We start from the raw sequence: 26,494 nt of genomic DNA on the forward strand, positions 1-26,494 counted from the left end.
ATCTGTTGAAGCATATTAATGCTACTACCCCCTTCCCTCTCGCCTCCCCCCACCAAGCACCAACCCACCCTCGCGACCCGCCCCAGCCTCCCCCATCCATTGTCCAGCCATGCGGGAAGCTCCCACCACGTGTCCCCTGGAAGACCACGTGTCCCTTGGATTGCGCAGTGCGCAATCCACAGGGCAGGTGCGCAAGGCAGGTGTGCAAGCGCAACTAAGTTTGCACTTGTGCACCTGCCATTTCATGTGCACAAGCGCAAAATTGCACATGGTCTTGTGTGGTGCGCAATGCGCAAATGATATCACCGGAGTGCAAGGGTGCACAATTGCACTTTGCGCAAGTGTTTGCGCACCTGCCCAGCACTGATGATTTTATTCAGCCCAGCAGAAACCTCTTGTAGCAAAGGAGTTTTAACCTCTCAAATTCAATTATGTATTCTTTTTTTTTTTTTTTTTTCCCTCACAGGACATTTTTCTTCAGCTTTTGAGAAACCTCCAGTACTGACAGGATTAAGAAAGGCTATTTTTACCCCCTCTTGTTCAAAAAGTCTCCCCTAAACTGTATAAAATGATTTAGATACAGCAAGATTAAAATTCTTGTCACCAGACTAGAGTTGATGGTGCACGATCATTTCATTCCATCTTTCCAATAATCCAGCATTCTGACCTTAACTACAGAAAATTCTTAAACAACCCTTACGTATAATCAGAACTTCCTGTATGATTTAGAGATTTAAGCCAAGAATTCTGAAGGCTTGAAAGAACAGTGAACTGACATATAGCACACTTCACTTCATACTCTGATGATAATTCTTCCATTCCTGGATCTTTTACAACAGAGCAACACAATTCTCATTGGTAATTTTTATTAGTATTTGTTCAAATTTTTACAACAAAAGGGCTTACACATCAGGGGCAACAATTTCTGTATGATATCTTTGTGTTATACTTGCTACCATCATATAGCTTTTTTCAGCAAGAAGAGATGTCCAGTAAGGAATGCATTAATGAAGATACAGTAGTTTCTAACCACTTCACTGTGGGTGGTCTCAGATAAATGAAATGGTCTGGTGGTGCAAAGAATAATTTAAAAAGCTATTATCATACAGAAGTACTTAAAAGATGGAGTCACTACACAGCACAGTGCTACATCACCACTTTACAATGCTTCAGCACCCACTTAGTCACACCAGGGATTTGCCTTGGATGAATCGCCGGTACCAAAGGTAGGACGTGGCCAGGCTTAAGCTGTACCTGTAACATTCGTAACATTACCTGAAGAAGGCTGAAAAATGGTAAGAAAAGATTTTTGAGTGAGGAAACACCACTGAAGGCAAAAGTCTGCCTAATATTTCACCTATTCTACTTGCTCTCCTCTCTTAGACAATATTCTCAAGCTGAGAGAGACTTGGTATATTTCTTTGCCCACTGACATGGTGCATCATGGAGGAAAGCACCAATCATGTCATAAATGTGAACTAGATGCAGTGGAACAAAGGCAATTGTCACTGACTGTACATGAGGTAAGATGAATGACAATGAAGAGGGTGAAAAGAGGAAAGGGGGACTGAGAATGATGAGAAGTTTCTTGATAGGGGAGCACATGAGGGACAGAGAATGACAATAATGTGGATGGAAGAAGTAGATTAAGAATGAGGAGAAGTGCCACAGTAGGGGAGGACATGAGTCTGGGTGAATGACAGTAAGGTTATCCCTCTGAGCCTGAGGAGAGCTCTCATTCTATTCTTGCCATCTCTTCACAATTTTACTAAATTCAGAACTTTTCTGTCCCGGAGGGGTTAGATATAACCTAAATTTACCATTTCAATATGACTCTTCCTAAATCATCTGAAGCAGCAAGGATAAACTAAAAAGTATGTCACCTGGATTTAAGGTACTAACAGAAGGGAGACTGATGTGGAATGTAACAGCTGGGCATACCTTTTAAGTGCAGGAGGTAGAATGATAGTGAGGTAGCTGGAGGGTGAAGGGGAAGATTGGCAATTATGTGGGGGTCACATTAGGGTTGTGGATAAGAAAGCATGATCATATTGAGGCAAACAGTAGAAATGGAGACTGAAAATAAAATGAAGGGTCATGGCAATGAAACACATAAGGAAGGGTGTTACATAATGGAAGGAGGGATTATTTCCTGATAATAAAAAGGCTTATAGTAAGATGAAGGCATGGGTAAGAATATGGGGGAGGAGGATGTGTCACAGAAAAAGGGGGCTGCTACTGAATGGGGCCTGGTATGAATATATTCTTATGCCAAGATCATCCCTTCACAAGATGCTGCATCAAGTACATACAGTACATAAACAGATAATGGCACAGTACATAAACAGATAATGGCACAGTATATAAGTGGAAAAATGAATAAATGAAGTTATAACGGCTATTTACTGCACAAAGATTTCAAATCTGTACTACAGTATACAATAGATCTTTTTAAAATATGTGCAATGATCAGGTTTCTAATGTAAAGTCAGAATTCTGGAGGCCTGAATAATGTGTGACCCATTTCACAGGGCATGCTGTTGATAGTTCTCTCACTTTCATACTTCCTCTTCTTGTTTGTGAATCCTACCTCATCCCATCTTTAGATGAGGAAAAAGTGTCATGATGATGACAAATACTATGTGATCATGTACACTGTGTCAGTAGTAAGGTATTTTTTAACAACAGCTGAGCTTTACTTCCAAGATAGTAACCTGTCTATCAATCATAACACGAGTGTATAGCTGATGATGCAACTGAAACTGCAATTATTCTCCTTCTGATGATTTAGTGACTCTCTCTCTCTCTCTCTCTCTCTCTCTCTCTCTCTCTCTCTCTCTCTCTTTGTATTGTGATACCAACTCTGATGTATGGAAGTGAAACTTGAACCCTGTTGGAAGGACACAAGTAAAGAGCCAGTGCAGTGGAAATGAGTTATTTGAGAGGAGCATGTGGAGTTACAATGGAGTGACAGACTGACAAATGAAGAAGTGAAATAGTATGGTGTGGATGTGGATGTGACAGGAAGTGTTAGGAGAAATACCTGTGTATGCAGGATCAAGCTGAGAGAAGAGAGGTAGACCAAGAGAGAGAGGAGCTGTCAGGAAGAAAGCCTGAAAGTTGAGACGCTGAGGATCAAAGAAATGGCAGATGAATAAAGGGCCAAAGTAGTGGAGGAGTTAGAATCAGTGAATTGGAATGAAATGGATCTGGACAGTTTGTGGAATGTATATAGAGACTGTTTAGTTAGGAATGCTAAAACACCGTGTGACAACAAAGAAGAAAGGTAAGGCATGGTGGGATGAAGAGGAAGAGAGCAGTGGAGGAAAGAAGGAAGAAGTGGCTACAGTGGACACAGCACAGGGGTTCAGCTGAAGTAAAAAATGAATATACTGAGATTAAGAAGCAAATAAAGAGATTAGTGAAGAGGAAAAAGAAAGAGGTAAATGATGATCTAGGAATAAAAATGAATGCAAATTACTCTGAAAATAGGATGTTATTCTGGGAAGAGGTGCAGAAATGTAGAAGTGTCAGTGGAAAGAAATGTGAAAGTGTGAGAGATGTAAGTGGTAGATTATGTAGCCATGGGGATGAAGTAAGGAACAGATGAAAGAATATTTTGAAAGTCTCTTGAATGGGAATGGAGAGAGCAGAGAGCAGTGTGGCTGTAAACATGATTGGTTTTGGGGGTGTAATGATAAGGAATGCAGTGCCAGGAAATGTGACACTCGCACAGGTGAAGGACGCATTGAAGTGGCTGAAAAATGGGCAAGCAGCTGGGGTTGATGAGATGTACGCAGAGATGATTAAGTGTATTGGAAAGAGAGGAATGAAGTGCTTATTGGAGATATGTAAGAAGGCATGGATGAGTGAAGAGTGGAAAAAGGCTGTGATTGTACCCCTGTACAAAAATAAAGGTGGGCAATGTGAGGTCAAGAATTATCGTGGCATAAATCTATTAGGCTTAGTAAGGATGGTATATGGAAGGAGTATTATAAGGTAAGAGAGAGATCAGTCAGAAGTACTAGTGAGTGATGAACAGGGTGGCCTTAGGAGTGGCAAAGGATGTGTGGATCAAATATTTGCAGTAAGACATGGTCAAGAAGGGATCTGAAAAGGACTATACAGTAATCCCTCCACTATCCGACGTAATAGAGCCATAGGCATGTCCAGAAAGTGGTCCTGTCCGGATATTGGGCACCAGCCTCCTGGACTTGTACTTATGGACCCTAACTCAGAAAAACACCTATACAACTCCCTCTGGACATGCATAGCACCTATTTAAGACCCAAATCACACCAATAAGGGACATAAAAGACTGAAATAAATACAAAAGAACCATAAAATGAGGTTTTTGAGGTAGGTTTATACAATATTAAACATTCTGGGTACTTACAAGTCCCTGGCTCCTGGACTGGTAGTTATGGACCCTAACCTAGCCTAACTCAGAAAAACACCTCCCTACTGCACATGCACAGCACCTAAGACACTATATATTCACACCAATAAGGGACATAAAAGAGTGAAATGAGGTGTTTGAGGTAAGTACAGTATGGAAAATACAGTACAGTACAGTATGAAACATTCTGCCTACTTACAGCAAGTCCATGGCCATCTCGATGAATAACCGCCTCCTCTCAGACTCTGACAGTAAGAAGGATTTCCTGAAGCACTTGCAGTACACTGTTCATGAAGTCTTGCACTGAACTTAGTCATTCACACTCAGAAGTCCATTCTCTTCACATTGCGCACTCTTGTCTTATGCTCCATTGTAACTTAATAAGTGTTGCACTCTGCACTTTAAGTCTTTCCACTCATAAAACCAATTTCAAAACAAATCACAAGTTTATTTACGTTAAATTTAGTCCAAAAATTGTTTGTCTTTTCACTCAAATTTCCAATTTCTTAACAATACTGTATGCACTGTTTTTCTTTCACTGCACAACACCAAATTCCCGTGTGGTCTAGTGGAGAAGTTCTTGCCGTTTAATCACTGTCAGAGTCTGAGAGTATCGCTGGAAGGTGACCTAGGGGTGCGTCGCTGGGTCGTGGTGATGGCGTACCCACTGCAGACGACTCTGAAGATAGACGCAAACTCACATTGAGCAGTGACTCCACAGCGGCTGATGTGCTGGACTGTGGTTCGGAGCATGAGGGCCTGTCTTGGGGAGGCAACGGAGTGGAGCCAGGGCTGGGCACAGTGGGGGTCACGGGCCTGAAAAAGCTGTCAATCGTTGACTGACACAAGGAACGACGATTTATGATGCGCTGCCTGAAAGCACGCACTTCCTCCACAAGTCCCAAGGGCCCCATCTCCCTGTCGCAGTCTGGGTGTTCCAGGTAGTCCAGAACGAACTCTAAGTGTTCCCGGAGTGCGCTCAGCTTGGGGATGGCTGGAGTTGTGTCATGCTGAGAGGAGTCCGCATCCTCCTTGCCATCCTCATCGGAATCTTCAAGCTGGGTACTGACACCTGCAACTGAAGATGTGATCTCGATATCAGACAGGGTCTGATACCCAGGATCGCCCTCATCGTCATCCAACCACTCACGCACTTCGTCCACATCAACATCGTCGCCGTGCGCATGTAGACATGCATGGAAGTCATCCACATCGAAACCTAGGAAATTGTGCTCCACATCCGTTCCGAGAAGCAGACGAGACCAACCATTTTCTAGAGTCTTGACAGGGATTTCCTTCTATGCACTGGCCCAGTTGTAAATGGCAGACTTGATGTTGTAGCAGCGAAGGTTTTCCAAAGTCCGCTGGCCTCGCGTGTCCTATCCCTCCCTGCGCTCGTCCTCGTCCTCGAGAACAACCATCACCTCATCCAGGAACTTCCGTCGGTATAGGCGCTTCGTTGCCACGATCATTCCTTGGTCCATTGGTTGGATGAGAGCAGTAGTATTAGGTGGCAGAAACATGCACCTAATGCGGCCATTCTCAGCCACCAAGTCCTTGTTGCACGGGTGGGCAGGTGCATTGTCGAGGAGAAGGAGGGCCTTTACCTGGTCGCGTGGGATTCCCAGTTTCTCCGTCTGGTAATGGATGACCTCCTTGATGAAATGGCGGTGGAACCAGTCTTTGAAGATCTGGGCTGTGAACCAAGCCTTCAAGGAATGGTACCAGACGACAGGAAGGACATCCATCACCCCACGAAGACACCGAGGCTGCATTGCTCGGCCAACAATAATGGGCTTAAGCCGGTGCATTCCGTTAGCATTGGCACAACACAAAGCAGATAGCCGTTGCTTGGAGAGCTTGCGGCCAGGTACACGCTTCTCCATCTCCTTGGCTAGAGTGTTCGTAGGTAAAGAGCAATAGAATAAACCAGTTTCGTCAGCGTTGTAGACATGACCGAGAGTGAGGCCCTCCCTGTCGATCATGCACTCCACATTGTGCCGAAACTCCTCTACTCCATCCTCATTAGCGTCCAAAGCTTCGCCATGAGACTTACAGTTGGTAAGGCCATGTCGTAACTTGAACACGAAGAGCCAACCCTCAGATGCCTTGAAGTCTAGGGCGTCGCGAAGCCTTGCGAACTTCTTAGCAGCAGCCTTCAGCTCCGTACCACGTAACATCACACCAGCAACACGTTGCTGTCAATACCAAATCAACGTGGAGCGGTCGACTTCAGCAAACTTGGGAGTAAACATCATCTTCCTCTCCACATTGCGTTTGCTTTTTGGCGAGAAGTCAACCGTGTACTGCATGAGTTTGTCTCGGGATCTCTTAATATCAAACAAAGAAGATCGGGCCAGGTTGAACTCACGGAGGATGCGTGACGAAGACCATCCTGCATCTATTTTCTCCAATATCTCCCGCTTCTTATCCAGAGTCAAAACCACTCTCTTTCTCTTCTCAGGCGACGGGGCCATCATCACACACACAAAGGGGAGGCACGAGAGCAGCGGGAGTGCCTGCAGCAGGTAAGGCACCACCACAAAAGCGAGTACGTGGACTGCCATAACGACGAGCGTTCACTCATGACAAGAGACGGGCGGAAAGTGGGGAGGATGCAGGGGCGCTCTAGCGGACGTCAGAGGAATGACGCACCACAACAAAGCTGTCCCGCGTCAAGTTCAAATTACAGGCGGGATTTTTTTTTTTTTTTTTTTTTTCCAAATTATTTGCGGTTTTCGGACCATTTTGGGAATATTGGATCCCGGGACGATTATGTCCGGTAAGTGGGGATGTCCGGAAAGTGGGCGTCTCGTCTGGAAAGTAGAGGGATTACTGTAAGGTGTTTATGGCATTAAAGGATCTAGAAAAAGCATAAGACAAAGTAGGCAGAGAAGGACTGTGGAAGGTTTTCCATATGAACTGTGTAGATGGTGAGCTACTAGGTGCTGTCAAGAGTTTTTATAATGGTAGTGAAGCATGTGTCTGGGTAAATGGACATCTAAGTGATTGGTTCACAATCAATGTGGGCATGCGACAAGGATATGTGATGTCCCCATGTTTGTTCAATATATATGTGGATGGAGTGATGAGAGAAATAAAAACATGAGTAATGGAGAGGGAGAAGGATTTGGTAATGAGTGGTGATGGATGGAATATCTCAAATTTGTTGCATGCTGGTGATGCAGTGCTACTTGCAAATACTGGAAAAGACCTTGGTAGACTAGTGCAGTTTTGTAGACATCTGTGAACGTCGTGCTTTGAGAGTAAATGCAAAAAAGAGTAAAGTGATGGTTACTGGGAGAGAAGGTGACTCCCAGTGTGATGTTACAGCGAATGGAGGGACTAGAATTGGTGAGAGACTTCAAATACCAGGCAAAGCAAAGTGACACAAGGAAGGAAAGTAGCTTGTGCTGTGAAGGCATTGATAAAAAACAGAGGATTGAGTGTTGCAGCTGTGTGAGACTCACATGGAGGAGTGTTAGTGCCAACTTTAACATACGGATGTGAGACTATGGTGTGGCATGAAAATGAAAAGTCAAGAGTAAAAGTAGTGGAGATGGGACTGTTAAGGGATGTATGTGGAGTACAGAGAGTGGATAGGATATGGAATAATGTGCTTCGTGAAAGATGAGGAAGTCTGTGGACACCTGAATCGACGAGAGTGTATTAAGATGGTAGGGTCATGTGAAGAGAATGGATGACAATAGAGTAGTGAAAAGGGTATATCTGAGCGAATTTGAAGGAGGGAGGGGGCGACATAGGCCAAGAAGAAGGTGGAGGGATATGGTGAATGAGTGTGTGTATGGAAGAGAGGTATTCCCTCCACTTTAACCTCAAATTCCTTCTAAATTCCTCATCCACTCTCTTCTTACTCTCTCTTACCAATCTTTTCACCGCTGTCTTCCTCTCTGCATATAACTCTTTCTTCCATCTCTCAACTTCTCATCCACCCCCCATCTGCTCCAATCCATGCTTACCTAATCGCTTCTCCACTTCTCTCTTATATTCTACCTTTTTTCCATCCTCTTGTAACCGTTCCACCCTCCTTGTATAAACTACTTCCTTTACAGAGAGCAGAGCAGCTGTAAACATGATTGGTTTTGGGGGTGTGCAGAAAAGGAATGCAGTGCAAGGAAAAGTAACACTCGTACAGGTGAAGAACGTTGTGCAGCGGCGGAAAAATGGGAAAGTAGCTGGGGTTGATGAGGTGTATGCAAAGATGATTAACCCCTAAAGTACTAATCTCATCGATCGGGCTTTTTGCGCAATTTCTTAAAAGGACAAGCAACACCGTTCGTGCAACATCCACAAAAAACTGGCCGTAGCTGGTTCCACCCCAACTGTGACGTAGATGGCTTCTAACCAATCAGAACTGAGTGTTGGACACACCGGAGGGGGTACCCAGGCCCGTACCCAGGCAGTGGGGGTGTACCCCCTGCCTCCCTCTCGCCACTTCCCTCTACCCCACTGCCTTGTTGCTACCCTATCTTCCACCCCTCTTGCCACCACCACCACCACTCCCACACCCTCCTCATGCATCCCCCCCTCCCATGTGGATCCCCCCATGACTGGGGGAGGGTATTTCCCCCCTACTCTCCCTCCATGTCCCTGTACTCCACTGGGGCCCTTCCTTTGTGTCTTATGGTGGTCTCCTCCCATCTCTCCATCCCCATACTCCCCCTCCTGGCCTTACCACCTCCCAACACCACCCCCAACCCCCCACCTCAACCCCCTACCCTTACCGCCACCCCCTAGCACGCCGTATCTTTACCTCCCCAGCCTCGAACATTGCGTATTTTTTACGCTTTATGGCGCGTGTTCTTGAATAATTACCCGTAATTTACTCGGGTCTTTGCATACAGATATGCACACCACAATTATTTTAGCTGTCTATTTGAAACCCACTCGAAAAAGAAATTTTATTTTATGGTGACGCTTGCAAACATGTTGGAGCCTTCAGAAACGAAAAGAAACAAAACAAAAACTAGCTAGATTTGACAACTTAAAGGGGAGAGGAGATTAGGCGAGGGGAGGGAATTGATTGATTGATTGAAAATAATTACAATCTGGTGGCGCAACTGCCAGGGTCATATGCCGCCGGATGACAAAGTAGAAGACACGGCAAAATAAAAAGTGCCTATTCAAAATAAAGTTACTATCTGTTAGTAGGAATAAAACACTAAAAATAATAAAAGAATAATTTATAAAATAACAATTACTTATAAAAGTGGAAGGAGGCCCAACTCCTGAAGAAAACTAAAACATCAGTAAAATCGTTAGAGGCCTCACCAAGCATCGAGGACAAACAGTAGGCATCATCTGCTCCCCCATGCCTATGAAGGAACCTCTGACGCAGGCCCCCCAGACTCGTACACTCGACCGGCAAGTGACGGACAGTAAGGGGAACAAGGCAGTCATCACAGTACGGTTGAGTTTCCCCACACATGAGGAACCCATGTGTAAGCCGAGAATGCCCAATGCGAAGCCTAGCAAGAGCCACCTCCAGTCGCCGAGACATAGAGGGAAGAACCCTTGGCACAACCACTCTCTGAAAGGTTTCTTTTAGTTTATTGTGAGAAACACCATCCCAGTGTCTCTGCCAACATGTACGAATTGCATACCGCAAGTAAGGTGTTACATCAGAAACAGGAAGTGGGTAGTCAGCTGGGGGCTGTTGAGAAGACGCAGCTTTAGCTAAAGTATCTGCCCTCTCACTCCCCACCACACCAACATGTGCAGGAACCCAACAGAAGTCTACACGGCGGCTACGGTAGCCAAGAAGAAAAAGCCACTCTAAAATTGATAAAACCAATGGATGGGATGCATTAAAAGACTCCAGTGCAGACAAAGCACTATGCGAGTCACTATAAATCACAAAAACGGATTGGGGGAGAGTAAAAATGATTTTAAGAGCATACAAAATTGCAGCCAGTTCTGCCGTATACACTGAAGTAATGCCAGGAAGGCTACCGCCCCTAGTAAAGAAAGGGAAGACAACACCAAATCCTACTCCAGTATCAGTCTTAGACCCGTCGGTATAGACGGGGACAGAACCCTCATGAATGGAGGCATGTTCTAAAAAGAGAGAGAGGGACACCCGAGAGGGAAGTGAGCCCTTTTTTCCAACAACGGACCTACAGAATGTCACGCGAGGGAGTAGCCAAGAACCCACCCTTGGGATCCGATGTGGACAAATTGCCAGTCTCAGGATAGAGATGGCTAGCATAACAGACCGGACCCTGTAACCAAATGGCTTTGGGAAATTAGGACGGGTCTCAAAAACAGAAGATCGGGAATCCTGTGAGACAATGGCACAAGAAATTGAGTCTGGAATGCGGTGAAGACGATACCAACACCTCATCATTAGCAACTGGCGTCGCAAGTCCAAGGGGAGTACACCAGCATCTACCAACAAACTTGGAATTGGGGATGATCTGAATGCCCCGGTTGCTAGACGAACACCAGCATGATGCACAGAATTTAACAACCAGAGGCGGGCATCTGTTGCAGAGGAGTAGACCTCACACCCATATTCAACTTTAGGAAGAATAAGAGACCTATGCAAGAGGAGGAGGGTCTGACGGTCAGCACCCCAAGAGGTATGAGCTAAAACCCTCAAAAGACTCAAAGCTTTAAGACAAGCCACCTTAACAGAATGAATATGAGGAACCCAGGTTAATCGTCTATCAAACAGAAGACCCAGAAACCGCATCTCTTCCACACAGGATATTCTTCTACCATAGAGATACAAGTCAGGGTCTGGGTGGACTCCTCGAAGACGACAAAAATGTATAGCCACTGTCTTTGCTGAAGAAAAATGGAAACTGCGTGTTTCTGCCCAGTCAGAAATTCTATTGAGAGCCAGCTGCAACTTCCTCTCTATCAGAGACATTCTAGACGGAGTGAAGGAAATCGAGAGGTCATCGACATACAGTGATCCTCGTACACCACCAGGAAGTACACTGATGACGCTGTTAATGGCTACAGCGAACAGAGTAACACTAAGGATACTCCCCTGTGGTACTCCATCTTCTAGTGCTCGGGCATTAGAAAGCACTCCTCCCACTCGCACCCTTAAAATTCGGTTAGATAAAAACAGGTAAGCACCCACGAAGACCAAACTCATGAAGAGAGAGTAAAATACCATGACGCCATGCAGTGTCATATGCCTTTTCCAGATCAAAGAAGACCGTGACCTGGTGTTGGTTAGTGGAAAAAGCCTCACAGACAGAAGATTCCAAGGACAGTAATGCATCAGAGGTAGATCGCATTTTTCGAAAACCATACTGGGCAGGGGATAAGAAGTCACCTCTCTCTAAAAACCACACAAGCCTAACATTGACCATCTTTTCCAAAACTTTACATATCCAAGATGTCAAAGAAATAGGCCGATAATTCATCGCCTGTAGGTGGTCCTTACCTGGTTTGGGGATGGGGATAACTACAGCAACACCCCAACAAGCCGGAAACTTCCCAGAACACCAGATCTTATTAAACAGTGAAAGCAAAAACAACAGGGACTCATCAGACAGGTGGCGTAAAAAGGCATAAGGAATATCATCAAAACCAGGAGAGGAATCATGGCACTGCGACAGAGCTGACTGGAGTTCAAAAATTGAAAATGGAACATTGTAAGGCTCTCTCCCAGCAGAGGCAAAACTGAGACCACGAGATTCTAGGCGCCGACGGTGGCAAGCCAAAGGTGTATCTGCATCCTTCTTTGACAAACTGGCAAAATGGTCAGCAAGCAATTCTGCAACAGCAAATTGATCAGCCACAGTTCCACCTGGTGCAGATAAAACAGGAGGGGATGGTACAGTAAATTTACCTGAAATTTTCTTTACCCGGTTCCACACCTGGGTGATGGAAGTCCTCGAATTGATGGAGGAAACATAACCCTTCCAGGACAAACGCCTGGCCTCCTTTAAGATCCGCCTCATATGAGTTCGTGCCCTCTGATACGCCACCAAATACTGAGGATCCCCATGGTGACGACGAAGTCGTGAGAAGGCGACTCGTTTGGCTCTCACTGCGGAACTACACTCCGAGTTCCACCAAGGAACTGGACGTTTAGGAAACTGACCCTTTGTTTTTGGAATAGATAATAGGGCTGCTGAGTGCAGCACGGTATTGAAATATGACACGCCTCCATAAGACAGCCAAACTCATTGACAGAAAGGGAAATGGAACTTAATTCCCTAAAATATGGCCAGTCAGCCTTATCCAGAAGCCAGCGAGGAAGACGTGGCTGAGGTCCACCTGCACTAGCAGTTAAGAGTAACGGAAAATGGTCGCTGCCATACACGTCTGGCAACACGTCCCAGTTAAAATCTAAAAGAGCATCAGCTGAACATAAGGACAAATCAATGGCAGTAAAAGTTCCTGTCTGGCTATGGAAATAAGTCATTATATTGGAGTTTAAAATGCCTAACTCCTCATCTTCCACTAAAGAGGCCAGCATAACACCCCGAGGGTTGGCCTCACTGTTTCCCCATAGTGGATGGTGACCATTCATATCGCCTAGTAACAGAAAGGGAGAAGGAAGACCATGAATAAGGCGTTCCAGATCCGCCCTTTCAACAGTTGCACTAGGAGGTAGATAAAGACTGCAAACTGTATACTGCCGACGTAAAAACATCCGGACAGCAACTGCCTGCAAGGGACTGGAAATATCCAGATGACTATATGGAATATCCTGGCGAAGGAAGATAGCAGCACCTCCATGACGACCTTGGCCCAGCACAGGATCAGAATAAAAAGCATTGTAGCCAGAAGGACCAGCAGGAGCAGTATCACCAACCATGGTCTCCTGGATACACATGCATAGCGGAGTAAATTGAGAAACTAGATGACACAGTTCCTCATAGTTAGCACGTAAACCCCGACAATTCCACTGGATGATAGAACCCATAGTGGAGGGGAAAATGATTATGTGCGGGACTGTACACCTCCTGACATGCGAGCGGGTTTGGAATGATGCTTAGGAAGGCCCTTGGTAAGAGACTGTCCAGCACCAGGAACCCGCGCTTTATGTCGAACATCCGTGGGCAAACGTGAGGACGTGGAAGAGGAAAGTTTTACAACGCTCTTCCTTTGAGGTGGAATAACATTCAGTTTGGATAGATGCTTGGAGGCCGCCTTGGGTAATGTGGGACGGCCAGTGCTACCATTAGAAGCTCCAGAAGTGAAAACAGAGTTGACAGGATTAGAACCCTGCAAGGTTGACATTGTGCTTTTCAGAATGGACGCATCAGCGGTCTGTCCAACACCATCCCCAGGTGGGGACCTGACTACAGGTGAACCACCAGCAGCAGCTTCCATTTGGCTAGACCTCTCAGCCTCTGAGGCAGAGGGAACAGTAGAGAGGTTGATACAAGGTTCGACAACAGAAACCTTAGGTGGCCGGCTTTCAGGCTCTGAGGACTCTGACGAATTACGATGACGTTTGCCTGATACAGAAGGAGCATCATTCAAACTGGACAAGGGGGGATGAGTCTCGTCAGCGTGTACATCTGCCACCACCACAGAAGTACGCGAACTGTCAGCCACTGAAGAGGAGGCAGAGACAGTTGGAGCAGTGGGTGGATAAGCATCAGTCACACACTTATCAGTAATTCCAGGGTTAACAACATCCATCAAATCAGTAGTTGGGGAAGTGGTCACTGTAAAGGGTCGTGGCAACTTCTGGGACACAGAACGACGTACAGGTGCCCCAGAAAGGACAGAAGCATAAGTAACTCCAGGCCGAAAGAAAAGAGTCTGGGCCCTCCTCTTTGCTTCTGGAAAGGGAACCTTCTCATGTGCACGAATGGATAAGATCTCCTTTTCAAGGCAGTATCTTGGACAGCTTTTTGAAAAGACAGCATGAGGACCTCCACAGTGATAGCATTTAATGGGTCCTGTACAGTTGCTGGCATGGCTTGATCCACCACAAGAGACACAAACACCAGGAAGTCCAGCTTGTGCACGACGGCAAAATTTGCCGACATGGCCATATCCCTGACAGTGGAAACACCGCCTTGGGGTGGGCACATATGGCTTCACAGGAAGTGACAGCCAAGCCAGCTTCACAGATTTAGGTAGCATTAACCTATCAAATGTCAGGAACAATGTCGGTGTTGGGGTCAAAATTCCTTCGATTTTCTTCTGCACACGTTCGACCTTCACCACGCCTGACGACTGCATTTCCTCCAACAACCTGGCCTCTGAGTATTGAAGAAGGTCACGAGAAAAGATCACTCCTTTACACTGGTTGAAAGTACTGTGTGGAGTGCATGAAACATCTAATCCAGAAACCAAGGTCAAATTCAACAATTGCATGCTCTCTTCAGGCGACGATACTTCAATGAGGATGCTTCCATTGCCCTGGGATGATATTCGGGGTTCTCTGCCACAAACTGAAATAATCGAACGGTGCAATTCAAATATGTCAGTATCCAACACAGATCCACCTCTGGAGGATCTGAGCACTAGATACTTGACAAATGACTTGGGTTCTGTGTCATCTGAGCTGAACCCAAGAGCTGAACCAACCTGACGTGGTTTCCTCCCAGTCCCAGTTGAACGCTGGGGCATAGGAGGAAAACCACCACGGGCCTGAAAAGGGCGAGGGGAGGGAAGGGAAGGGAGGAAACAGGAGGGGAGGGAAGGGAAGGGGAGAAAGGGGACTGGAGGTATGGGGAGGGAAGAGGGGAGGAGGATAATTTTTACTATTTTTCATATTTTTATTAGGGGGTTCATGACCATTTTCCCTAGCTAGATTTGACAGCTCGGCGGGGAGAGGAGTGGAGAGGGGAAGTTAGGCGAGGGGAGGGGAGGAAAGGGAAAGGGAGGGAGGGGATTGGAGGTATGAGGAAGGGAGAATAATTTTTACTATTTATCATATTTACTGGGGGGGTATGTCACCATTTTATTTTTTTCTAAGCACATTACAATTGTTTATAACATCAATACACACTAAAAAAAATTGACTTTGGTGATTTTTGTACGTATTTTTGTGAAGAAAACAGGTGCGAGCAATGTATTTTCTTTCTCGCTGGGGCGGTAACGGGTAACTATTATAAACTTTGACAGGCCATAGCTTGGTAACTATTGGGTCTAGGAGGGTGGGGTTTGCGTTTTCAGGTGCATAAATTGAAGCTCTATAAATCGGGCATAAAACTTTTAACCTTTGAGAAAGTCGAAAAATAGGCCTGTTTTTGCGTCCTGGGGGGCAGTCAAGGCTGGAGAATTGTGTACCCTAGGGGTTAAGTGTAGTGGAGAGAGCAGAATGAAGTGCTTGTTGGAGAAATGTAAGAAGGCAGGGATGAGTGAAACTTGTCAGCAGAATGGAAAAAGGCAGTGATTGTACCCCTGTACAAAAATAAAGGTGAGCAAACTGAGTGCAAGAATTATTGTGGCATAAGTTTACCGGGTGTTGTAGGAAAGTATATGGAACAATTATTATAGAGAAAGGGAGACAGATAGAAGTCCTAGTGAGTGATGAACAGGGTGGCTTTAGGAGTGACAGTGGATGTGTTGATAAAATATTTGCAGTAAGACAGATAGTGGAGAAGGCTTGTGAGAAGGACTATAAGCTGTTTATGGCTTTCATGATGTGTCCTTCCCTTCTTTTATTTCTCCATTACATTTGGACTTTGATTCTCACCACCACCAAGTGGTGGTCAGAAAATCCACTCCTCCAACTTCTATATGCTTTTGCATCCATTACATGCCATCTTATCCTACCATCCACACACATAGTCAGTCATTCCCTTCCATTCATTCAGTTAACCACCCGCCCTTCTCATCACTCACCACATGTACCTATGGATCATTTTCTGTTTGAATAGGGTATTGGCTATCACCAACCCCTCCCGACGCAAATGTCCACTAAAGCACTGCCATTCTCATCCACATTTGCAGGCACACCCCACTCACCAACTACTCCATCCACCTTCACATTCCCTACTTTTCCATTCATATCTTCAGTCAAAAACACTCTCTCATTCCTTTCAAACTTTTCCATGCATGCTTTCACATTTCTCCAGAACTCATCTCTCACTCTGCTTGCATGATCTTGCGTTGGCGCATACATACACGCAGTCAGCCATATTTGTAGTCCAACTTTCAGTCTTACCCACACATTCCTTTAGCCGACTGATCCATACTCTCGTACGATCTCCTTCCATCTGTTACTCGCAACAGTACACACTCCATCTTTCGCTCTGTCATTCTCATATACTTCCGTGCATATACCCCATCCATACTCCCATTCTCTCACACTCTTACCTGCCCATTTAGTTTCAGTTAATCCACATACATCCACTTTTGCACCCTCAAGCATCTGGATACTCTCTCTCTCTCTTTCACCTCATCATTTGCACCCCTTACATTCAATGTTGCAGTCTGTATCATGTCCTTTGTTTAGTCCTTAGTTGTCACCTGTTGGTTAGTCGTGGTCTGAGGCTTCATGTTCGTATTTTAAGTTAGTTGTTTTCTGGGGTGGAGCACTAACCTACCGCCAACCCACTTATTGTCACGTAGGGAACACGTGTTGGTTGGTTATAAGGTTACCACCCAGCATTGTAAATGATTTCCTTGTTTACAGAAAATCATTTGGCTTGCCACTCATTGTAGAGCTACCCTAAAAACAGAATATCACTACACTAAGTGGGTGGACGTTGGACGCCGCCACCAGATGGAAAGAATGTTTTGAAAGCCTGATACGACAAAGTAGACAGAGAAGGATTGTGAAAGATTTTGCGCATGTACAATGTACAGTGCTCGTCAGAAGTATCGAGCGCCTCTGTCAGGGCACGCAATACTTTTGGCGAAAAAAGACGTCATGTTAGCAGATGTTTGGTCTGCTAACATGACGTCACAGCAGCTTGAGACCTTACTGCGCGCTGGTTGGCTCCCACCTCAGTTGCCTGCGGGCTGCTTGAGAGAGAGGAACTCCGCCGCGCCTCCCTCTCTTCTTGCGCCATTTTTTACCTAGTGTTCCGCAGTGTTTTGGCTTTCACCACTTTGTTATAGCCCCCACCCGTGAACTTTTGAGTGAAATCATATCACAGATCATTGCTCTAAAGGAGGCAGGCCACCCCACGAAGGAAATTAGTGATTTGGTTGGTGTGGCTCGATCGACAGTGTGGAGGTGGTGTGCCTGTTTTCGAGTGGAAAATAGTGGTGACGTTCCTACAAAGAAACCGTGGTCTGGTAGGCCCAGGAAAACTTCCCCAAGGTCTGTTAATGTGTTAAAATGTGCAGTGGAGTCTAATCCTCGTGTGAGTGCAAGGAAAATTAAGGAGAGCAACCCAGAAGTGTTTGGTGAGATTTCAGTGCGCACGGTGTCTCGAAGAGTCCATGAACTTGGTTACACAAGTCACAGGCCTGTGAGAAAGCCTCTTCTTACACGTTACCAGCGACTTCGTAGGCTTGCCTTTGCTAATAAGTACCTTAACTCGGGTGAGGACCAATGGTTGTCAGTGTTGTGGTCTGATGAGGCAACGTTTAGTGTTACCTGTAATCGAGAAGCGCGCGTGTAATGGCGCAAAGGTAGTGATCCGGTTGACCCCCATTACGTGGAGAGCACAGTTAAACACCCTGATTCACTTATGGTATGGGGTTGTTTCTCTGGGAAAGGTTTGGGGAAGCTTGTTGTGACTCCCAGGAACTGCAGAGTGAATCAGGACGTTTACCTGGAGCTTCTTTGTGATCATTTACCCGAGTCCTTCGTGCTCACAGGTGCACGAGTGTTTCGGCAGGACGGTGCGCTTGCTCATAAAGCCAAATCGGTCACCAACTGGCTTTGTGACTGCAAGGTCTCCTTCATGAAAGACTGGCCAGGAAATAGCCCAGACCTTAACCCGATAGAAAACCTCTGGTACCTCGTAAAGAAGAATCTCTGAGGGAAGGATGTGAGCTCTCTGCCTAAGCTGGAAGCAGCCAATCGTGACACCTGGACAAAAATACCACCCCAGCACTTGAGGAACCTCGCCTTTTCACTTCCACGACATCTCAGGTCTGTGAAGAAGCGTAAAGGATACCCTACCAAGCATTAAATGTAAATATAATGCATTATTTACACGTTTTTTCAATGTTGAAAAGTTTGTTTCGTAGGAGGGACGCAGGGCGCTTGATACTTCTGATGAGCACTGTAAATGGTAAGCCGCTAGGTGCCATCAAGAGTTTTTATGATGGTAGTGAAGCATGTTTAAGTGTAAATGGGTATCTAAGTGAATGGTAGTAGTAGAAGTAGTAGTTGTTCCCTAGGCAGTCTGGCCAAGCAGCACCGAGTCCCTCAGGAAGGCCATGGCTGAGACCGGGCTCTCCCACAGAGCTCTCAAAGAGTGTATGTTGTGTTGTTGGCGTAGGTCACTGCGTGCAATGCAGTCTTCCCTAATGTGCTTAATAGTATGGGGTGCTGTGTTGCTTCCTGGATAGGCATCAGTGACGGAGTCATCCAGCCTCTTCTGGTAGCTTAAGAGGGCTGGATGGTGCCCACATCTCAGCCTGGCCAGGTGGACCCTGTCCTCACGAGGAAGATAAGATTCAGAAGAGTGAATGTCAGAAGGCCATGCATGCAGCTGTGTGTTGTCTTTAAGTGACTTAATGGAGCAGCAAGTGATTTGAGTGTGAATATGCTTCTGGAAGCTGGTCTGAGGTGGGCGAGGGGGGGAGGGATGACAGAATTTGTATATGGTATCGTGTGCTGGGTGTTGTTTTGATGTTCCTTAGTGTGGGTGGATGTGCTACCATGTACTGTAGTGGATGTTGTGGGTTTGTGGAGGCTGCAGCAAGAAACTGGGTCCCTCTCATGTCTAGGTGATCCCTGACTTTCAGGACTGTGGTTTCTTGATGTAGGTGGTCTGTGGGTGTAGTAGCTATGCAGCCTGTGATTATTTTTAGGGCCTTGTTCTGTATGGTCTGTAAAGTGTTGTAGTGTGTTTTGGTGAGGTTAGAAACCCAGGCAGGGCTTGCATAATTCATCACTGAACGTATGTATTGTTTGTATATTGTGGTGGTGGTTTCTTTGTTGTGTCTGAATGTTGTATTAGCAAGTGACCTCGCAGCACTGAGTCTTAGTGTTATTTTATTTTTAATGTTTGTGATGTGTTGTTTAAATGACACTGATGTATTGTATGTTAATACCCAGGATTTTGTGTGTGTGTGTGGTAGGGGAGTGTTGTTTATGGTGAAGTGTGGGATGTGACTGTGTTCTGCTGTCCAGTTTGTGAGAAGGGTCACTGTAGATTTGGCTGGGGCTATTTTAAGCCTGTTTGTGGTGAACCATTCGTGTAGTGTGTTGAGGTAAGGTTGAATGATGTGTCCAGCTGTGTTTGTGTTTTGATGCGTACATGTAAGTGTTATATCATCTGCATAGGAAGCTATGTGTATCTGTGGTGTGTGGGGTGTGGGTACGTCATGCATGTATAGGTTAAAGAGTGTAGGGGACAAAACAGATCCTTGGGGGACGCTGTCTGTGAAGTTCTGATGTTAGAAGACTGACTGGCAAATGTTACGTGTGCACATCTGCCTGCAAAGTAGTTTGCCAGCCATCTTTTTATGTTATTGTGCATGTTTGTGTTGAGTATTTTGTTTGTAAGGTTGTGGCGGGGGATGGCATCAAAAGCTTTGCTAATGTCTAGTGTGATTAGGAATGTTCTGTGTGGTGGCCTAGCTGAATTCATGCCATCAAAAACTCTCTGTGTAATTTCTGTAATAAGGGTGTTTGTGGAGTGTAGTGGCCTAAAGCCATGTTGTGATGGCTAGGAGAATGTGAGGTGTGACTAGTTGTAGTACCAGTTGTTCAGTGACTTTAAAGGGAGTGTAGAGGAGTGTGATGGGGCGATGTGAGAAGGGTAACATGGGGTCTTTGTTGGGTTTAGGGATAGTGATGATATTGCCATGCTTCCAGATGTTGGGTATTATGTTGTGTGACTAGCTGTAGTTTGATATGTTGGTGAGTGCTTGTATGCCTTGTGGTCCTAGGTGTTTCTATCTATCTATCTATCTATAGCCCGACGCCCTAATCCCGCAAAGGGTGGCCGCAGACAAAACGCCTCCAAGTCACTCTGTCACCCACCATTTGACTCCCCTCCCCCCAACTCACCCCCCCCTCCCTCATATACCTCTCAACTCCATCCCTCCACCTCATCCTCGGTCTACCCCTCCCTCTCCCTCCCTCCACCTCACCCACATACACCCTCTTAGTCAGTCTTTCACTCTCCATCCTCTCCACATGTCCAAACCACCTCAGTGTATTTCTCCTAATCTTTTCAACCACATCCACATCTACCCCACAACGTTCCTTCACTTCTTCATTCGTCAACCTGTCCCTCATGTCCTCCACATGCTCCTCTCAAGTAACTCATTTCCACTGCTCTCACTCTTGACTTGTTCCCCTCTTGCAAGGTCCACGCCTCGCTTCCATACGTCAGGGTAGGGATCACAATACCATCATGCAGAGACTTCTTAACTTCCATACTCACTTCCCTATTTCTCATCACTGCTTTCAGCATGCCTACAACCTTCCTTCCCTGCTGTACCCTTTCACGCACTTCATCCCCCAAAGTTCCATCCTTACTCATCACACTACCCAAGTACTTGAATGCACTCACATTCTCCATATCCTCACCATCCAACCTCACTGCACACTCTGTGACTTCATTCCTCTCAAACACCATAACTTTACTTTTGTTTACATTAACTTTCAGCTTCCTCCTCCTACACACTGTCCCAAATTCATTCACCAAACCTTGCAACTCCCATTCATCTTCACTCAACAATACTGTATCATCAGCAAACAGCAACACCGGGCTTCCAAATCTCACCCTCATTCGTTAGGGCCACCCCCACATCCACTGCCCTACCTTGTACCTCCTTTACGACCCCATCCATATATATATTAAACAGCCATGGAGACATTACACACCCCTGTTTCAGTCCCACATTGAGATCAAAGAACTCACTCAGCTCACCATCCACTCGCACCGTAGCCCTAGCTCCCTCGTACATACTCTTCACAGCACTCAACAATTTCCCCTCCACTCCATATATTCTTAATACCTTCCACATACCTTTCCTATCTATTCTGTCATAAGCTTTCTCCAAGTCCATGAAGGCAGCGTACACTTTCCTTCCCTTCTCTAGATACTTCTCCACTAAACATCTTAGAACAAATATCTGATCTACACACCCTTTTCCCTTCCTAAATCCCCCTTGTTCTTCTCCAACTAGCTCCTCTGTCATATGCCTAACCCTATCAATGAGTATTCTACCATATATTTTACCAGTCACACTAAGAAGGCAAATACCCCTATGGTTACCACATACTTCTCTCTCCCCTTTTCCTTTGTACAGAGGAACAATTATATCTGATTTCCAGTCCTCTGGAACCCTTCCCTCTTCCCAAGCCAATCTACACAACTTCCATATCCACTCCACAACAATCTCACCCCCATACCTAAGCATTTCACCACATACTCCATCAATTCCTGGGGCCTTTCCCAGCTTAATCTTCTTCATCGCTTCCACTACTTCCGACCTACTGATCTCTTCATCCCTCCTCTCATCTCTTCTTCTCCCAGCCATTCCCCAACCACTTATACTCACACTGCTCTCACTCTCTACATTCAACAAATCCTCAAAGTGCTCCTTCCATCTCCTCAATTTCTCTCTCTTCTCTACCAACAATCTATTATTCCTATCTTTCACTCCCCTACTATTTCCCCTTTCACACATCCTTACTTTCTTTACCTCCTTCCAAAACAATTTCTTACTCTGCCCTCCATTTCACACTCAGATTCCTCCCAAACTCTTCATCCACTTTCTTCTTACTCTCCTTCACCAGTCTCTTAACCTCCCTTCTCCTGCTCACATATACCTCTCTCTTCTCTCTCTCATCTTCTCCCCTACCTCTACCCGTAACCATTCACCATATGCCTTATTCTTTTGTTCCACAGCTCGTTTCACCTCATCATTCCACCATGCTGTCCCTTGCACACCCTTGCATCTCCTCCTCACTCCACAAACCACCTCACACGCTGCGCTTATCTCTTCCGTGAATATCTTACATACGTCTTCCACCCCTTCCATCTGCTCTAGCTCATACCTTCCCAATCTTTCTTCCACTATGCTCTTATACTCTGTCCTCTTCTCACTATCTTGCAATTTCTCCACTCTTCTCACAGGAGCTGTTTCCTCCTGTCTTCCCCTTCGCCTCCTCAACCACTTTCTTTGCAGCTCTACCTTGGCCATCACTAAGTGATGGTCCGAGACTCCATTCCCCCACCCTCTCCACACCCTTGCATCCAACACTTGTCTTCTCATTCGCTCATCCACACACACGTAGTCTATCATTGCCTTTCGTTCAACAAGTTCACCATCCATCCTCCTCATTACTCTCCATGTATACCGGTGGATCATCTTATGGCCGAAGTAGGTGTTAGCTATTGCCAACCCCTTACCAGCACAGATGTCCACCAAAGCACTACCATTCCCATCTACTTCTGCTGGCACACCCCACTGACCAACCACTCCATCCACTCGTACATTCCCGACTTTGCCATTCATGTCTCCAATCAACAGCACTCTCTCGCTCCTCTCAAACTTGTCCATACATGCTTCTACTCTCTTCAAAACTCATCTTTCACTCTTGCCACTCGATCCTCTGTTGGAGCATACACACATACAATCGCCCATGCTTGTATACCTACTTTCATCCTCACCCATACAATCCTTGCACCCACTGTTCCATACTCTCTTATATTCTCCTTCCACTTCTTGCTTATCATCAGACATACTCCCTCTCTTGCCCTCTCATTCTCACTGACTCCCGCACATATACCTACACCGTATTCCCATTCTCTCATCCTTTCACCTTGCCATTTAGTTTCAGTCAATCCACATATATCCACTTTTGCATCCTCAAGCACCTGGACAATCTCTCTCTCTTTCACTTCATCATTCACTCCTCTCACATTCCACGTTCCTACTCTCAGAATGTCCTTTGTCCGTTCCTTAGTCGTCAACGTATGGTCCGTCAAGGGTCCGGCGCTTTATTTGCTTTTTTAGTTAGTTCTTTTTACGGGGTGGGGCACTAACCCACCACCAACCCTTTTAGTCGCCTCGTACGACAAGCAGGGATACTGGGGGAGTATTCTTGAAACCCCCCTACCCCCAGGGTCCACAGGCAGATGAGTGCTTGAGGTTGTTAATGATGTGCTTCCTCTGGTTGTAGGTGAGAGGTGCGTAGTCTGGGTCTGTGGGGAACTGTCTCTTACGTCGGATGATACGTCGGTCTTCGGGATGGGGGTTTAGATGGCTGAGTTGTGAAAAGTGATTGATGAGAGTGATTGGTTGTTGTTTGTTTGAGGGTATGGTGTCTGTTGTTCTGATGGCAACATGTGATTGTGTGGTGTTGCTGTTGGAAAGTGTGATGCTGTTTAGTGTTTTGTAGAGTTTGCTAATGTTTGTTTTGTGGCCAAGTGTTTGGAGGTAATTTTTCCAGTTTAGTGTTTGCTGTTCTGATATTTTGTTGTTTATCTGAGTGTTGAGTTCTTGTATTTGTTGTACGGTGTCTTCTGTATGGGGTGTTGGGGAGTGTCGTAGTGTGTCCCGTTGTCTGATGAGGCCTTGAATTTCTGGTGTGAAGTTGGGGTTGTCTCTTTCTGTTGCCTCTAGGGATGTGTTTTTTGTGTGCGTTTTGTATAACTGTAATGAAAGTGTGCACAGCGGTGTTGATGTTTGCGATGGGTGTACTGTTTAGTGTTTTGAAATGTTGTTCTGTTTCAGTTACAAAGGCCTCCCAGTTGGCTCTCTTATAATTAGTGTATGTGTGTTTGTGGCCAGCTGGGATGATCCTGGTTTTGGTAGTGATGATGATTGGGAGGTGATCAGAACCTAGGGTTTTGACCACTCTCCATGATGTAGTGGGGCCAAGGTTTGGGGAGCAGAAGATAATGTCTGGAGATGATGGGAGGAAGAGGGCTTGGTGTGGGATATGGGTATGTTGGTCTAGATTGTTCAGTATGAAAAGATGATCTGTCTAAGTGAATGGGTCACAGTCAGTGTGGGCAAGTGACAAGGTTGTGTGATGTCCCCATGGTTGTTCAATATATATATGGATGGTGTGATGAGAGAAGTAAAAACATGAGCAGTGACGAGATGGATGGTGTTGGTAATGAATGGTGATGGATGGACTATCTCAAATTTGATGTATGCTTATGATGCAGTACTACTTGCAAATTCTGGACAAGAACTTGGTAGGCTAGGGCTGAGTTTTGCTGATGTCTGTGAGTGTCGTCCCTTGAGCATAAATGTAGAAAAGAGTAAAGTGATGGTTATTGGGAAAGAAGGTGACTCCCAGTGTGATGTTACAGTGAATGGCCAAAGACCGGAATTGGTGAGAGAGTTCAAATACCTGAGTACAGTGATAGAAAAGAGAGGAAAATGTGCCAAAGAAGTGGAAAGTAGAGTGGCACAAGGAAGGAAAGTAGCTGATGCTTTGAAGGCCTTGATAAGAAACAGAGGCTTGAGTGTTGCAGCTGCGCAAGGTTTACATGAATGAGTGTTAGTGCCAACTTTAACATATGGATGCGAGACTATGGTGTGGCATGAAAATGGAAAGTCACGAGTGAGGGCTGTGGAGATGGGACTGCTGAGGAATTTATGTGGAGTACACAGTGTGGATAGAATACAAAATAATGTGATTCGTGAAAGATGTGGAGTAAGGAAATCTGTGGACACCAGAATTGAAGAGTGTTCTGAGATGGTATGGTCATGTGGAGAGAATAACAATGGAATGGTGAAAAAAGGTGTATCTGAGTGAATTTGAAGGAGGGAGGAGGCGATGTAGGCCAAGGAGAAGGTGGAGAGATGTAGTGGATGAGTTTGTGAGGGACAGAGGTATGGAAGTCGATGAGGCTAGGGGACTGACAAGAGATCGAGGTGCATGGAGGAATGTTGTGAGAAGAAGTGCTTGATCAGGGATTTGGCACCCTTTTTAACACGACTGCGTCCGGACTGACTCTTACTGGTTACACTAATGTGAAGCTACAGATTGTGGTGAATGTTTTTGGAGTATCAAATAGAGCCAGGAGTACAGGGGCTTGAATGATGAGTGAATGGAAGTGTGGACCGTTTGATGACTGGGTAGACTTCAGCTGTCTGGGTATTGCTACTCCACACCCTGCCCTAGGGTAGGAAAGGAGGTCCGGCTGCTGCTGCTGCTGCTGCTGATGATGATGATGATGATAATGATAATGATGATGTTTATGATGATGGTGATGACAATGATGTTGTTATATATATATATATATATATATATATATATATATATATATATATTTAGGTCTGGAGGGGCTGGGTTTACAATGGAAGAGTTGAGAGGTAGGATGGGACTGGAGTGTATTGGTGTTGTGATGAGGAGAGGTAGATTGAGGTGGTTTGGACATGTGGAGAGGATGGGGGATGATAATTGGGTGAGGAAGGTGAGAAGTGTTAATATTGGGGGTGGGGTTATGAGGGGTAGACCGAGAAAGACATGGGACGAGGTCATTAAGTGTGACCTTAGGGTTAAGGGACTGAACAGGGAGGCTGCAATGGATCATGCAGCATGGAGAGCCGCCATTAGGTGACCAAGGCCAACACATGCAAGCATGTTGGAGCCTTCAAAAACGAAACGAAACGAAAACGAAATGATATATACAGTAGAACCTCTCTCATTCGGACTATAAAGGGGGAAGGGTTGTCCGAATTAGCAGATTGTCCGGACCATCAGGGTAATCTCCAGTTCATACCAAAAACTATCTACATATGGTATGTTTGTTAATTATTAACATATGTGGCATATGTCAACCCTACGTAACTGTAAAAGATGAAAGGATACTAAAATAACCAAACTAATCATGTACAATAGTTTTGTATTGCATAATTTACAGGTAAGGCCATGACAAGAAACTAGCCTACATTTTAAATTGTAGTAAGTGACTAAGGCCCGTGTAGGCAAAAAAATTAATTAATTAATTAACTGTAATACTGTATTTGGAATAAAAATAAAACTTATGTAGGCAAAAAATACATTGTCATCTTTGGCATATTGATAACCCC

At 45.5% G+C, this 26,494-nt stretch overlaps 1 protein-coding gene across 3 annotated transcripts in view; it reads right to left on the minus strand.

Annotated features, from left to right (window-relative positions):
* Positions 1 to 834: 834 nt before the first annotated feature.
* Positions 835 to 26,494, minus strand: part of Surf1 (surfeit locus protein 1) — a 239,157-nt gene continuing 213,497 nt past the window's right edge. For 2 of the 3 annotated variants that reach the window (XM_080283788.1, XM_080283774.1), the window contains one exon: positions 835 to 1,285. In XM_080283788.1, the coding sequence (XP_080139914.1) occupies positions 1,147 to 1,285 (139 nt within the window). In that variant the 3' untranslated portion in view covers positions 835 to 1,146. The remainder of the gene's footprint in view (positions 1,286 to 26,494) is intronic. The other variant, XM_080283780.1, reaches the window with a different exon arrangement.

Source organism: Coenobita brevimanus, chromosome 13 (assembly GCF_032717465.1).
Source record: "Coenobita brevimanus isolate Jiangsu-jjx chromosome 13, ASM3271746v2, whole genome shotgun sequence".
In the NCBI taxonomy this organism is placed as follows: Eukaryota; Metazoa; Arthropoda; class Malacostraca; order Decapoda; family Coenobitidae; genus Coenobita; species Coenobita brevimanus.